General features: G+C 45.1%; 1 protein-coding gene across 1 annotated transcript in view; it reads left to right on the forward strand.

Annotated features, from left to right (window-relative positions):
* Window positions 1-208: 208 nt before the first annotated feature.
* Window positions 209-16,236, forward strand: part of SYNDIG1 (synapse differentiation inducing 1) — a 117,038-nt gene continuing 101,010 nt past the window's right edge. Inside the window, exon 1 of the mRNA XM_058562213.1 lies at window positions 209-698. Coding sequence (XP_058418196.1) covers window positions 209-698 — 490 coding nt within the window. The remainder of the gene's footprint in view (window positions 699-16,236) is intronic.

Here is a 16,236-nt window from a genome sequence, read left to right on the forward strand (position 1 = left end):
GAACATTGTCTGACTCGCCCAGCTACAGTGCATATTGGCTGACTAGTGCACTCTGAAACAAGGGGCTGGGTGATTAGCTCTTTTTCAGGTGTGATTTCCTTGTCTCATATCTGTTTCCTCCTCCTCCAGGAAAAATGGGTCCCATGAGGCAAGTGTGACTCTGGAGTCTTGCCCGCTAGCCTGAAGCCCGCTGGGTAGGGAGAGCACCATGGATGGCTTAATTGAACAGAAGAGCATGCTGGTGCACAGTAAAATCAACGATGCCAGCAAGAGGAATGGCTTAATTAACACTAGGAACTTCATGGCCGAGAGCAGAGATGGCCTGGTGTCTGTTTACCCAGCGCCCCAGTACCAGAGCTGCCGGATGGTGGGCAACACAGCATCGGCCACCCTGGACGGCAGCAGGAATGAGCCAATCCAGCAGCTGCTAGATCCCAACACTCTGCAGCAGTCGGTAGAGTCCCACTACCGTCCCAACATCATCCTCTACTCCGAGGGCATGCTGCGCTCCTGGGGGGATGGCATGGCTGCCGACTGCTGTGAGACCACTTTCATTGAGGAACGGTCACCCACCAAGGAGAGCCTGGAGTACCCTGATGGGAAGTTCATTGACCTCTCTGGCGACGACATCAAAATCCATACCCTCTCCTATGACGTGGAGGAGGAAGAGGAATTCCAGGAGCTGGAGGTCAGAGGATGTATTTGTCATAGGCCTTTGGGAATGGGGTGGGAGGATCTGGTGGGGACCCAAGAGCACCTGGCAAAAGTTAGGGAATGAAACTTGTTTGTGAACATTCAAAGAAACTGAAGCATTCTTGATGCCCCTTGACTCTTAAATGTTTGTGGAAGATGGAGGGAGTGGAGAAAGACTAGATGACCAAGACCCACTGGGGGATTCTGGTCAGAGAAGACACAAGGATGGGGCTACAGATGGATTTAAGGGTGGCCAGCACTGGCAGGTCAGTTGGGGATTCCTACTAACATCCCACCCACAGGAGAGAGGGGTCATTGGCAAGTGAGCAAGATGAGAGAGGGGCACTTGGTCCTAGGACACAAGAGGCTGGAAATGCTTGTGTGGGGACACTTTGGGAAGTGTTTTTCCTGCCACATATGGTTTCCTTAATTTGGCATTCCAAAGTTTCTACCAAGGGATCATTGGATAGTGAAAACCTGCCAGAAAAAATAGTAATTGATCCCCTAAAGGGACGATGACTTGAATTATTGCAGAGGTCACTTCTTCAGTAGACTGGAGGGCAGGCAAGGACATTTGGATTACATGCTGAGAAACATGCACATTGTAACACACTGTAACACGGCACAGCAGGTTGTACAGCTCATCCCTTCTTCAGTGCAGTGCCCGGGGGAGAGGAGCGATGCTGCATGGGTCTGAACAAAGATGCACGTTGGTCAACTAGGAGGCCAGTGCCCAAGCTTAAGGAAGTAATTCACTGCCATGAGGGTAGAGGGTGTTCCTCCAGGATGTGAGTGGCAGGGAGAGAAGGTCCAGATTTTCAGTCAGGTTGGAGAGGAAGGACCTTCAGGAGGAAATGTGTGGTCAAAGGGAGAGGAAGTTTATTTTCGACTAAGGTAGGTGAGAACATTTTGTAGGTGGAGGGGAAATGTTCAGGACAGAGGACGTAGGATCAGGGCCAGGGAGCCATCCTGGGGAGGGAGAAGATGTGTGTCCAAGCATGTGTGCAGAAGTTCTGGCCTTTCACAAAAAGTCAGCATACTGCTTGTCTGAAAGAGAAGAGAAGAGTGGAGAGAAGGTTAACAAACTGAAGTGCTCTGGGTTGAAGAAGAAGGAACTGAGAGGCCCATGTTGGCTGAGGGTCAGTGGAGCCAGGGGAGGTTTGGGGCATGAGGAGATTAGAGACACTCAGAGCAGTGACTTGGAGGAAGTGACCATTCTAGAAAAGAGTATTGAAGAAACTGCCAAGCTGCAGTGGGGGTCTGTGTGAAGATTTGATCAGGCCCGCGGCTCCATGACTTTCTGTAGTGACTGGTAGCTAGCATTCAGCACGGGAGGCTCTCGGCAGAGCAAACTCTGGGCTTCCTGCCCACAAGATGGGGGAGGCAGAAGAAAGCGAGAGGGAGGATGTTTGGAATAGAACCAGATCCAACCCCATGGGCCCCAGACTGAGTGGAAAGCCAGTGAAATCATAAAGAATTGATGGGCCAAGGAGACCGGAAGCATCAGGACTGGAGGTACAATGAAGACCAGAAGCTGCTGGAAAGACATGGTTTTAGTCAGAAGGGAAATTCAGAAATGGAAAAATAAAATGTGATGTTGTAGCAGTCCCTATGAATGGAGCCCATGAAAACCAACTGACTGGGAGTCGAGAGAAGTTGTTGGAGTGGGAGAGGTCAGCCAAAGAGAACTTGGCACCCTCTGATGACACCTGTTAAAGGCAAGAGAAGGGTATGGGCTCTGGCCGTGCGAGCGTTTTGAGAAAGTTGAGAGAGTGCTTTAGCTTCCATTCAAAAGCCTCTGTCAAGTGTCCACTGTTTTCCAAGGTCTGGTTTTGCTGAAAGCAAAAGTGAAAGTGCTGCTGACCTGCTTGAAGTTTAGGGAACAGATACACAAAATTGCGGTTTCAGCATAGCATAGGAGTTATGATGATAGAATACCCAGTCTGCTCTGAGAACATCCAGAGCAGGGGATGGGGCTTCGAGCTCAATGTGGGGGTCGGGAGTTATTGCAAAGGAGGCGTCCCCTGCGTGGCATCTTGACTGTTGGGTAAGAAGGCTCATGGGGAGGTGGTGGGACAACTCTAGTCCAAGGGGGCATCGTGAGCAGGTAAAGCACAGAGGCATCCAACCTAGATCTGCAGGGAACGGTAACTGGTTAGAATTGCAGAGACCTATGGATTATGGTGAGACTGAGGAGACAAGACCAAGAGGAAGGCAGGCTCCCACCACTGAGGACCATACCAGTCATCTAAGGGAGGCTGGATTTTAGGCGAAGTCACAAACCCAGAGGCCTACAAGGCAGGAAAGACTAGTAACCGAGTCAAGAAGGGGCCCTAGAGAGGGGAGGTGCCTGAGACTGGAGAGCCCAGGCCCATCTACAGCTTCAGCCCTCCTCAGCTCCAGGGGTGCTGCTGGGCCACACCATGCAGCCACCCTGCTGGATACCTTGACGGCTACCGTGTGCGTGGAGAACCACTGAGGGGTTTCAGGCAGGAGGCTGTGGTCAGATCTGTATTTTCGGAAGCTGCTCTGGCTGCAGAGTGGGACCAGGGTGTAGGGGAGATGGAGGTGAGAGGGGAGCAGGCGTGGGGCTAGGACCAAACTGGGGGCACAGATCCTGTTGGGGGCCTATTGTAAGAGATGGTGAGAGAGAGAATCAGAATAGTATTAGAAGTGAAGAAATACTTAAAAAGTGAAATTTGCCCTTGTTTGAAGATGATGGGAAGGAGTCAGGCCTCTCCTGTGCAGAGATGCTCCCAAGCCCCTAAGTGGCCAAGTTGGCCAGTAGAGGCTTTTCAGCTTTGTTATGAATTTTTGGAAAATCGGCTCCAATATGTAATATCTACCAGCCATAAAATGTTTGAGATAGTTACTATATTGAAAATGTAAGAGAAATTCCTGAATGTCTCCCTCATTCCTTTGTCACTCATTGGGCTTCATTCCTCCCCTCCCTCTTGTTATATCCATATCCTTGAAGAACTACACTATGCCAAGGTCAGTGGAGATGAACAGCTGATAGTCCTTGGTTAACTTTCTGTGGCTTCATAATGAACTAAGCTCAAAAGAATTTTATTCCTCTTTAAGACTTGCATGGGCTTCTGATTGAGCTTGCAAATAAGTACAAGCAATATTTAAATGCAATTTTTTTATCCACGTTTTTGACAATCAATTACTGAATTCATTTTATTGCAACAATTTTCACACAGTGACCTCAACCACTGCAAAGTTCCAAAACCCACTCAGAGGCAATCTTTTAAATTAAATGCTAGGAGGTGTGTGCCTGGGGCAACAGGCTTTTCCACCTGGCCTGTCCAAGGCTTTGACAGGTAGTGCAGGCCTCTGGAGGAGTGAGCTGTCACCCAGTTATATTTCTCTGTCCTGGCAACAGTAGTGGTAGCCCATCATTAAAAGAAACAGTTCTTTTAATGATATAGCAACTGGAATCTTTAATCATAATACTAGTGCCTACTGTGTATTAATATCTTTATAGTGACGTCTGACTAATAGTAAGATGGAGCAGGTTGGCATTTTTACCTTAGCCAGAAAGGGTACACCAGTGACATCACTGGAACAAGTTGTTTGAAAGTTGGGCTACTTCTTAGGCATTTAGTGAGACATTCTGTTTGACATCCAAGGACCAAACCCAGACCAAGAAAGGGCTCCTCCCACAGGCTCTGGGGTGAAGAAATGAAGACACAGTTGTGGCTGCTGTCACTCCTTCAGTGCTGTTTAGTACACCCACAGAGGATTTCAGGGAATCACCCAAGGAGGTTGATTTGGTCCTTTAGGAATTCTGTAAAAACAAAGATATTTTCTCAGCAACATTCTTATGGTGTATCTATGACACTCTTTATTCTGTTTTTCTGCAAATGAAGAAAAACTAGTGACTGATTAGAAGCATCATCACAGATGCAGTAACTATTCTAAGATTTGTTGTTTTTCCATTCCATGAAATAATAAAGGGGCATATATCAGTTAGCATTTGCTGTGTAACAAATTACCCTAAAACTTAGTGGCTTCAAACAGCTTGTGATTCTCAGGGTCAGCAATTTGAGTGGGTCTCAGCTGGATGGCTGTTGCTCTGCTGGTCTCACCTGGTTCCTTCGTGGGTCTGTGGTTAGCTGCCATTCACCTCGGCAGCCATAATTGAGAATATCAGCTGGCCATTGACTGGGGTGGCAGTGGTGACTGCACCACATGTCTCTCATCCTCCAGCAGGCTACTTCATCCCATGGCAGTCATGGTAGGGATTTCAAGAGCAGCCAAAGAGGGTGAGTCCCAGTGTGTAAGGGCTTTTCAAGTCTTTGCGTATAGAACACATGGTATTGCCTTATTGGCCAAAGTGATTCACATGGCCAAACCCAAAGTCAGCATGGGAGGGACTGTTTAGGATGACAGTATAGGAAAATGCCAATAAATTGGGTGTCAATCCTGCACCAGTCTACCACAGAGCAAAAGGTTGGACTATTTGGCATAATTTTTTTTTAAGATCATCTAATTGAACAGAGTGACAACAGTCATGGTTATATTGTGACTGAAACAAAAAACACAGTCCACATTGATCTGCAGCTCCTCCCAGAGGACAGTTCTACTTCACACAGAAGAAAAAAAGTGATTTTAACTTCCTGGGGAATTCTATAGCTTTGCTTGGTCTATAGCAAATCAGTACTGTTTCCTGAAGATCACAGTTTTCAGAAAGCCATTGCCCTGGTTAAGAGCAGGGGCCCTTGCTGGAGTTCCTGTTCACTGGGCAGCCTGCCTCTTCTCTGTCCCCTTATCACTCTGCCTGGAGAGGTTCCTCCCTGGCACTTATAATAGAGGCGGCCCTGGTCTAGAGAGGTTTCTCACCTGACACACATTTTTGCAAGAGCGTCTGAAGTTTTCAGTTTGCCTTTGAGGTTGTGGTATTAATGTGAATGGGTTCTGTAGCTCATTTCAAGAATCTTTATGGAAGTCCTCAGAAAATATGATCTTCCCTGCTCTACCCTAAGAGAATGAGCCGCTGGTCGTGGTGAAGCGCCGGCTGTGACTCTGTATCAGACTGGGAGAACTCAGGGGGCCTCTGAGGGGTCTGCGGGAAGGCATAGGTGACTGCTCATCATTGGGTGTCGCTCTACTCAGGGGGACCAAACAGGCCTCCCTCCGGGGTGCCCTTGGGACACTCTGGGAGTGTGATAATTGGGCCTGGTGCCCCGCAGCCCAGTGCCTTCTCCCTGGTTTTTGACCACTGCATCCTCCAGTTCCCAGGCCACAGCTACAACTGCAACTTACAGGAACACCTGCAGCAGGAAACACTTCTCCTTTTCCGACAAATAAACTCAGACAGATTTCAGGCATGAGTAATAAAGCAGTTCTATGAAATATAAAATCTGAGTCTAAAGCTATGAAATGTAGTGGGTGAAGTTCGTGGCTGGAGACTCCTGGGAGCCTCCTTCTGTTAGAGAGCTTATCAGATATTGGAATACCAGTTAGTAGCCATTCATTTGTGACAGTGCAGAACCTTGAGAACCCTAGAGCATGCGGAATGTCCTCACTTAGAAACAGTGCCCAGGAGGGTTGAGCCTTTTCTTCAGCAAAGGAAGGAGGGGAAGGAAGATGTGTGTTTAGGGAGCATCTCTCTGTGCCAGGTCCCTCACGCACATTCTGCCATCTAATCCTGGGAGCAAACTGAGCGACAGGTGTGAATGCTGCCTCACCCTGCGCAGGAGGAGACCGGAGCTGGGAGATGTCCACGGTCACACCGTTGGCTTTGGTGCCAGCTCTGGGCTCTGAAACAAGCTGACCTCAGACTCTTGTCTCCTAATGGCGATGCGTTCTTCCTAGGTTAGAAAAAGAAAGTGTGTGTTACAGTGGGCTGCTGGTTCAGGGTCCACAGATAAAGCATGAGGAGACAGAGTGGGGCAGTCCCAGGCCACCTCCTCACTTCTGTGAACCCTCAGCTAGGGCTGTCCAAGCCCTTCGTCGAGTCTGCCCTCTTGTTGAAAACTTGGGCCCTGCTGGGAGAGACGAGAGTTCACAGCTGCAGCGCAGCACTTACATGTGCCTCATTCATAAGTATGAGCAAAGGGGGGACTCAGCAAACATCTGAAGAAAACCCAAAAGCAGGAATGAGATCCAGCAACAACAAAAATAGAACAGTTGACCCAGAGGAAACAGAACTAATTCAGAAAATAATAGGCAGTATTTTAAAAATTATTTGAGTATACCTTGAGTGACTGGAGTGCTGGTTTTGTGGGGAGGTGTTTGGTTTGGTTTGTTGGCTCGTTGCACTGGCTAGAACCTCAAGCATGCTGTTGAAGAGATGTGGTGAGAGTGAACTTCTTGCCTTGTTCCTGACCTCGGGGGAGCGTTCGGACTTCACAGTGAGGCGCCCTAAATCAGGTACAGGAAGTGCCCTTGTCTCACGACTTTGTTGAAGTTTTTTTTTTAAATAAAAAATGGGTGTTTAATTTTGTCAAATGCATTTTCTATGTCTATTTAGATTATCATGTGTGGGGTCTTTTAATTCTATTAATATGATCTATTATATTAACTGATTTTCAGATATTAAACTCTTCTCACATTTGGGAATAAATCTCCCTTGGTCATGGTGTATACTCCTCTTTAAATATTGCTGGATTTGATTTGCTAATAATTTGTTAAAATTTTTTATGTCTATTTCCATGAGGGATGTTGATTTGTAGTTTTCTTTTCTTACGATAGCTTTTCTGGCTTTGGTATCAGGGTCATATTGGCCTCATAGAATGAGTTGGGAAGTATTCCTTGCTCTGTTTTCTGAAATATTCTGCATAGTATTGGTATTATTTCTTTGTAAATATTTGTTAGAAGTCGTCAGAGAAGCCACCTGGGCCTAAGCTCTTCTTTGTGGAAGATATTTGTTACTGATTCCAGTCTGATTTCTTTATTGTTTTAAGTCTATTGTTTTAAAGAAAATCATCAGATTTTCCCTTCTTCTTGACTCAGTTTTAGTAATTTGTGTCATTCTAGGAATTTGTCCATTTTATCTAAATTATCTAATTTGTTGGCATAAAGTAGTTCATAATATTCCATTTAAATCTTCTGACTTTCTATACCATTGGTAATGTCTCCTCTTTCATATCTAATTTTGGTAATTTGAGGTTTTCTATTTCTTCCTTGGTCAGTCTAGCCGCAGGTTTATACATTTTGTTGATCTTTTCAAATAGCTGACTTCTGGTTCCCCTGATTTTTCTCTGCTTTTTGGTTTTCCAATTCATTGATTTTCACTCAGATATTTATGACACCCTTCCCTCTGTTTCCTTTGGGTTAAATTTGCTCTTCCTTATCTAGTTCCTTTAGATTGGAACTTAGTTATCGATTTGAGATATTTGTCCTTTCATAATAGATGTGTTTAAAGCTAAAACTCTCTCTCAAACACTGTTTTAACTGCATCCTATGAATTTTAGTATGTTTTTCTTTCATTTTTGTTTAGTTCAAAATATTATAATATCTATTGTTATTTCTTATTTTACTAATGGGTTATTTATAAAAGTGTTTCATTTCCAAATATTCAGGGATTTCTCACATTTTTCCTATCATTTGCTCCTAATTTAATTTCATGTGGCCGAAGAACGTAGTTTGTATAATTTCTGTTTTAAATTTATTGAGACTTGATATGTGGCCTAACGTATAATGTGTTCTGGGAGATGTGCCATGTACGCTTGTGAAAGATGTGTGTTTTGCTCGTGTTTGATGCAGTTTATAACTGTGTGTCAGGTCAGGTTGGTTCATGGTGCTGTTCACGTCCTCTATCCTTGCTGTTTATTTGCCTAGTTGTTCCATCTGTTTGTCAGTTTTTGCTTCATGTATTTTGGGGCTCCATTGGTAGGTGCATGTACATTTATAATTATTATATCTTGCAGATGTATTGACCATTTTATTATTATATAATGTCCCTCTTCGTGACTGATAATATTTCTTGTCTTCAGGTCTATTTTGTGTGACATTAATATAGCCACTCTAGCTTTCTTATTATTACTGTTTGCATGATATATCTTTTTTCCACCTTTTTGCTTAGAATTTCTTTTTCTCGTGGAATTTCAAGTGTGTCTCTTATAAAAAGCAGATAGTTGGATCTTGTTTCAAACATTTAATTGTCTTACAATCTCTATCTTTTGTTTGGAACACTTAGTCTATTTGCATTAAATGTAATTTTTGTGTGTGTGTGAGGAATATCAGCCCTGTGCTAACATCTGCCAATCCTCCTCTTTTTTTTGCTGAGGAAGACTGGCCCTGGGCTAACATCCGTGCCCATCTTCCTCCACTTTATATGGGAAGCTGCCACAGCATGGCTTGCCAAGTGGTGCGTCTGTGCGCGCCTGGGATCTGAACCGGCGAACCCTGGGCCGCCGCAGCGGAGCGCGCGCACTTAGCCGCATGCGCCACCGGGTGGGCCCCTAAGTGTAATTTTTTATATGGTTGGATTTATTTCTGTCATTTTGCTTTTTGTTTTCTACCTGTTTCTTGGTTTTGTTGTTGTTATTTCTCTTTTTCTTCTTACTGCCTTTTTTGTGTTAAATATGCATCTGCATAGCCATCATGCCAGCCAGGGATGTGAGGACAGCTTACCGTGCCCCTCTGTTGTTTTCTCATTTCTAAGAGCTCCCTGTTAAATTCCTGGGTTATCTTCCAGTCTGCCACTTGACCCAACCAGAACTATAGCTGTAGGTTGGGAGGGCTGCAAGCTGTTCCCATTTGTAGCTGGGAATGGATTTTCCACCTTCTGTTAAGAATCAATTCAGCCCCTTTCAGCAATGAAGCTACTGGTTTCCCTGGCTAGCCACATCCTAGTAGATATAGTTTATGGACCAAGCTCATGGTGGGCTTAGAGCAACCCAGGGCAAAAACACCATAGACTCCCACTATCCTCACTCAAAATTCAGCAGTGGTTGGTAAGTAAACATCTCTCAATACGTTGCTGGCCTTTGGTCAATGTTGAGAGCCTTGAAAAGGCTGTTTCAACAGTTTTGTCCAGTGGTTTCTTGGAGACAGGATTTGCCTGCCTCCTGACTCTGCCATACCAGAAGTCTTGCCAGGATTTTATCTGAAGTATTAGACGTGCATTTTCCAGCACGCACTAGATACAGACAAAGAATGTGTTCAAATGCCCACAGATGGCTTGTGGTTAGGTTAAGAATTTTAATCAAATTAATTATCTTTAAATAATATGACATATATTTGCTTATATCGTTATAAAATTAAATTACTCATTTTCCTCCCTTGGGATAGTCTGTAAATAAAGAAATGTATTTAGATGTTCCAGTTTCTTTTGGATCTGTGTGTGGATCAGTCACACAAGGGAATCCGGTTTATCTCCTTATAGTAACTACCACTTGGCGTTGCCCAAACTGCAGTAACCACCTCATTCTGTGAAGAGGCACTGTGTGAATAACTTTGGCTCATCAAGAAATTAAATTTACTTTCACAAAATAAATATTTGCCACCATTGAAGGCATTCTAAATACTTACAATTTCCAAAGAAAAAAATATTTTGTGAAATATACATGACTGGAATAGTAGTATGCCATTTATCATTTTAATTTTCTGTATTAAGAATAACACTCATTTAAATGTGGAACTCAAGGCGTGTTTCTTAAAAAATAAAAATCGGGCCGGCCCCGTGGCTTAGCGGTTAAGTGCGCATGCTCCACTACTGGCGGCCCGGGTTCGGATCCCGGGCACGCACCGACGCACCACTTCTCCGGCCATGCTGAGGCCCCGTCCCACATACAGCAACTAGAAGGATGTGCAACTATGACATACAACTATCTACTGGGGCTTTGGGGAAAATAAAGGAGGAGGATTGGCAATAGAGGTTAGCTCAGAGCCGGTCTTCCTCAGCAAAAAGAGGAGGATTAGCATGGATGTTAGCTCAGGGCTGATCTTCCCCACAAAAATAAATAAATAAAAAATAAAAATCAATATCTTTGTATTCTTATCTAAAATATTCTTATATATGTCAACAAAAGGCATTGGAGAGTGTAATTATAGCCATTAGATGAGGAGAGGGTCTCCAAGATAATAAATCCATCTGTCATCATAACACAAGTGGATCATTCTTCATATTCTTGTGAAACCGTTTTTGATAAGTAAAATGATGGGAGCATCAAACCAAAATTGTACACTAAAGGAATAAAAGCCTTTTTAATTTTTCAAACTTGTGCTGATCAGATCTCTTGATTGTGGCTTCTGAGCCACTAGTCAGAATTGTGGGTGAGGAGACACCTGTTCTTTCTGTGGCTGCCCCAATAAAGGGAATCATTGCCAGAGTACTAGAATCTTTTGTCACTGTAAGACTATAATTGTTGTAATGAAATCAGCTTTTACATGTTTACATGTAGCTGTGAGCTCAAGGCTTTCTAAGATCAGTAAATGTAGTTTGAATAGCAATGAAGAGAAGGCCCGTAACTTTGATAGATCTCTTCCATACTTGGTTTTGAACACATACCAGTAAAATTTTGATTTTAAATAATGTTTCCCCAAACTTAGCTAAGGTCCACTTATTTCAAGTAATACTCATGTGAACAGAATCCAGTACAGAAAGGATCCTTTGGAGTTCCCTGTGCTGTGGATTTGCTCCATGGTTTATGAAAACATGTCTCCTCACAGGCTTGCCACTAACTTCAGCGCTTCCGTACCTCTAGAGGATGTGTGTGAAAGACTTCCTCACGATTAGCCTCGAGACCTTGGGAATACCATTTAACCTTGACCAGTGTTGATAAAAATACCATCTCCTGCTTAGCATATCATAATATTATAAGAAAAAGAAAGTAATGATGAGCATTAAACTTAAAGTTTGTTAGAAGAAGCGCATCGTTTGAATTGAAAGTATGGGTGATGAGAACGTGCTGTTTTAAAGGGGTCCTGAGAAGCAAGGTCGTCGTATCACAGGACGGTTCAGCGATCCGTGAATCATGCTGCTAGCAAACAGTGACAGAACACATCATTAAAATCCAGGATGAGCCCAACTCTTGTTTTAACCAGTAGTTTTCATTTTTTTCTCTAGCAAACCATTTCACAGTGTTTCTTAAAAACAGAAGAAAAAACTCATACAACTGAAACATAGATAATCTGGGGTGCGTGATGAACTCTCGTGGTAGAAAGAACCTGTGGTATGTGAGAGATGGTGCCGGTCTGCTGACTCAGTGTGCTGGGAGTTTTAAGCTAGGTTTTCCATAACAAGAGGCGTTTTGTTCATTCAAGGAGCTGTGCTCAAACCATTACGAGGTTGAGGGAGGCTCTGTCCTTGTGGATGAAGAACAGACACATCCGGCTTCAGTGGAACCTGGTGCAGTGATGCACGCAGCCTGCGCTTCTCTTCGTTTGGAGGAATAGAAGGAGCTGAGAAAGAGGCCTTCGCTGTGGAAAGTGTGCCAAGTAATTCTTGCCAGGGTCGTCCTTGGTGAGGGTTGTGTTCTCACTCACAAGTGGAAAGAAGCAGAGTAGTGCTACGTTGGTTGTCCTGGAAGTTGGAGCTGCTGAAGGTGCCAGAAGAAAAGATGTTTTCCTCCTAGATAATGAAAATTGCATTGTGTACCATGAGGCTGTCACCACAGAAATGCTAGACTGTGTTGGGAAAAATAGCCTCTGCCCGGTTTAAAAAAATAAATCTATAAAACAAGGGGTACCTGCTGTGTACAGTGTGTTAATTGAAAAGTGTCCCCTTTGTATGTACAGTTCATCTGAGGCTTCAGTAAGTTTTCACATTGTACCTCAAACGTATCTGTAAGTAGAAAGTAAGCGAACCTATGGTGGTGCCATATCATCAAGGACAGATAATTAGAGATCTCATGTTTGGAAAGGTGAGAACTACCAGGGGATATGGTGGAAGTCTGTGTAATCGCAAAACAAATAGAATATGTGGAGTCGGGGAACATTCCTCAGAGTTAAAAGAAGTATATTTAGAAACAGAATACATTGCTTGGAATCTCATAACCTCACGTAAGACATTACCCATAGAGGTCTAGACTGTGGAATGTAGATTCAGGAATGATTTAGCAGAGATAACAGTGGTGTTTCTGGGAGGCTTGATGGTGGAGGGGACAGGACAAGGTGGGTGGGCCATTGGTAACTTGAGGTCAAAGCCCAGAAGACAGCCATCTTTCCAGCAAACTAACCAGTGCTCTACTGGCCCAGGCTGGGTGAAATCTGGATGTGTTCCAATATGGTAGATCATACGGGATTTTACTCTAATGTTTCTTCCAGAAAACTGAGGAAAAATCAAGCCTTTGGATAGATTCTTCAGTTACTGAGTCTCCTCTTCTAGTACTTTTGCTTGTATCTCTTTTAAAATATCGCTGGTAGCAGTTTACCAGAGTAAATAAAATGCAGACTCTCTGTGCCTGGCCATCAGGGAGTGCCATGGGCAGTGCCCCTCCCGCTGTGTCCCTGCCTCTGGTTCCCTCCCCACCACTCTCCAGTCTCAGTAGCCTCTCAGCCACCATGTAGGCCTTTGCAGCCATCCCTTATACCTGGAATGTTCTTTCCCTTGTCCTTCACTTGGCTGGCTTCTTCTCAGCATCCATGTTGCAGTTCAATATCATTGTTTGTGTGTTTGGTTTGTTTACTTATTTATTTTCTGTTTCATTTGACACATTCCTCTTAGGTTGAGTTTCCCAGAAGGAGACAGCAATGTGAGGATTCATGAGCAAGTGATTTCCTAAGAAAATGCTCCCAGGAAAGACCAGTCAGCCAGTGGAGGAAGCAAGATAAGGAAGGGGAGTCGAGGAAGGAGAGGGTTTCAGGCAAAATGCCACAGAGCGGAGCCCCAACCTGGTCCTGTGGGACCTGGAGTGTGCATCACCCACTGATGGCCTGAGGACCACTTCTCCCACAGGGGCTGTAGGTGAGTGGTTTATAGCCTGCAGGGTGAGGAGCAAAGGCATAAACTCCTGCATCTCTCTCCAGTGCTTAGCCCAGAGCTCCACAAGTAGGTACATAATTAATATTTGTATTCATTAATTTATTAATGAATAAATGAGTCTATCAGAGGGAGGAGAACTCTGAGGTCAATTTCATAGATTTAATAGAAATGAAGCCAAACTATGTGAGCACCCAAGCTCCTTGAGAGTCTTCTCAGTAAGAATCTTATGTGACCTTGACTTTGTTTAATAAAGTGCTTTACAAAGTCACCTGTGTCAGGGGCCAGCCCGGTGGAGTAGTGGTTAAGTTCGTGCGCGCCTCTTCTGTGGCCGAGGGCTCGCAGGTTCAGATCCCGGGCATGGACATACGCACAGCTCATCTCATCAAGCCATGCTGTGGCAGGCATCCCACATATAAAGTGGAGGAAGATGGGCATGGATGTTAACCCAGTGCCAATCTTCCTCAGCAAAAAGAGGAGGAAAGGCAACAGATGTTAGCTCCAGGCTAGTCTTCATCACCAAATAAATAAATGAATAAAAAGTCACCTGTGTCAAATGCAAGAAACAGAAATGGAACTCCGGCCTGGCACATGGTCAGCTCCCCAGGGGCTCTGCAGTAGCACCCGAGTATCTTCCTGTCTTGGGGATTACCGGTTAATGGCACATGTTAAATTCTCCCAAGCAACATTCAGCACCATGTTGAAACACAGGAGCAGACTGTGTTTTTTCACAAACCGTAAAAACAAAGACTCCAAGTAAGGAATAGAAGAAAGCATGACATAAAGAATATTATGAACAACACAGCATTGGTATTTCATTAAAAAAGAAATCCCATGGTCATTTTAGCCAGACGGATCTTACTCTGTGGGCTATAGAATAGGAAGAAGCAGAAGAAAAGCTGGAGCAGTGGAAAGGCAGTGGGTGGGCCAGTCAGTACCCACTCTCTCCCTGGGCCGCGCTTGGTCCAGATCCACTGTCCTCAGCTGGCGTCCGTGTCCTCCCGGCTCTCTCTTTAGACACAGTGATGCAGAGGTCACACCCCAAACCAAATAAATCAAAATCTCTGGCATCAATATTTTTCTTAAAGGTCTGCAGATGATTCTAATTAAAGAACCACCAGTCTAAAGTGTTCATTTATGCCACCATCTTAACCAAGACCAGCCATTCTTTTTTTTTTTTTTTTTTGGTGAGGAAGATCAGCCCTGAGCTAACATCCATGCTAATCCTCCTCTTTTTTTTGCTGAGGAAGACCAGCTCTGAGCTAAGATCTATTGTCAATCCTCCTCCTTTTTTTCCCCCAAAGCCCCAGTAGATAGTTGTATGTCACAGTTGCACATCCTTCTAGTTGCTGTATGTGGGATGCGGCCTCAGCATGGCCGGACAAGTGGTACATCGGTGCACGCCCAGGATCCGAACCCAGGCCGCCAGCAGTGGAGCGCGCGCACTTAACCACTAAGCCACAGGGCCGGCCCCAAGACCAGCCATTCTTGAACATCCTCTTGTATGAATTACTGGGCCTGGTCTGAGTAGATGTGGATGCAATCACCAACCCTTGCCCAGGCTCCCTGAAGTATGTTCTGTGGAACACTCACTCTCTGAAAAGAGAAAATGTCTGGCAACACTGCTTGCCTGTCCCACCTCTTGGAAACTCGTGATGCTCCCTGGAAAGTTACAGCCCCGCAAGTCCTACAGTTTAAAGCCAGCCACAACTCACATGTTGGACTTTAACTCAGTGATTCCAGGGTTAATTTGACCCTGAGGCTTTTGGCTTTAAAACACCATTGATTTTGACTTTCTGAACCAGTGTGTCACAGCACACACTGGGCTGGCTGTTCTCTAGCCGACTGGTACCACGCCAGATGGGCTGAGTAGGAGCAAAGTGCCTAGTGACCGCCGTGCCAGCCCCTCTGAGGACCCGCACTGCATGGCGGGAGTGAAGTCAGAGAGCTGTTACAGTGTGGACAAGCCCCAGAAGGCCACTGTCACCAGGAGAAGACTGTTCATCTTGGAACAAGATGAAGGAGAAGCTCATGGGGCCTGAGGAACCTGGAGGAAGGAAGGCATCTGAACTAGGAGCAGAGAACAAACGGAGTGGCCAGTAGTTGGTCATCGTCGTTGCTTTTTGTTTGCTGAAGTGCAGGTTTGACAAAAAGGTAAGTAGCTCAGGCAGAAAGCTGAGGAGTGTCCTGACATGCTGTGGCAGAGAGAACCTCCCAGTGAAGGAGCCATCCCTAGTGACTTTTCGTCCAGACACCTCTCCTAAGCGTTGGCCAACTTCAGCATGGGCATGAATCACTTCCTAAGGTTAAAGGATCTGTTAAAGTGCAGGTCCAGGCAGTCCAGGGCAGGGCCTGGGAGTATGCATTTCTAACAGCTCCCAGCAGATGCCGATGCTGCTGCGCCTGGACCACACTCTGAGCAGCAAGGACAGGGACCTTCCCTGTCTGGTCCAGATGGCTTCTTCTAATCCACTTCAGGGACAGAGAAGATGTAAGACTGACCTTTACTGGAAACGGTTTCCCTCTCTAGAGATAGGGCCTGCCCTAAAGGGAGGCCGGGAATGTGCCTGCCTTCTAAGGATGGCCCTCCACACCTTAAGACAACTCTCACACCCCTCCACCTTACCCACCCAAGGGTGCCAGGCCCTGGACAGAACACTCCCAAT

The sequence above is a fragment of the Diceros bicornis genome, chromosome 19, assembly GCF_020826845.1.
Source record: "Diceros bicornis minor isolate mBicDic1 chromosome 19, mDicBic1.mat.cur, whole genome shotgun sequence".
NCBI lineage: Eukaryota > Metazoa > Chordata > Mammalia > Perissodactyla > Rhinocerotidae > Diceros > Diceros bicornis.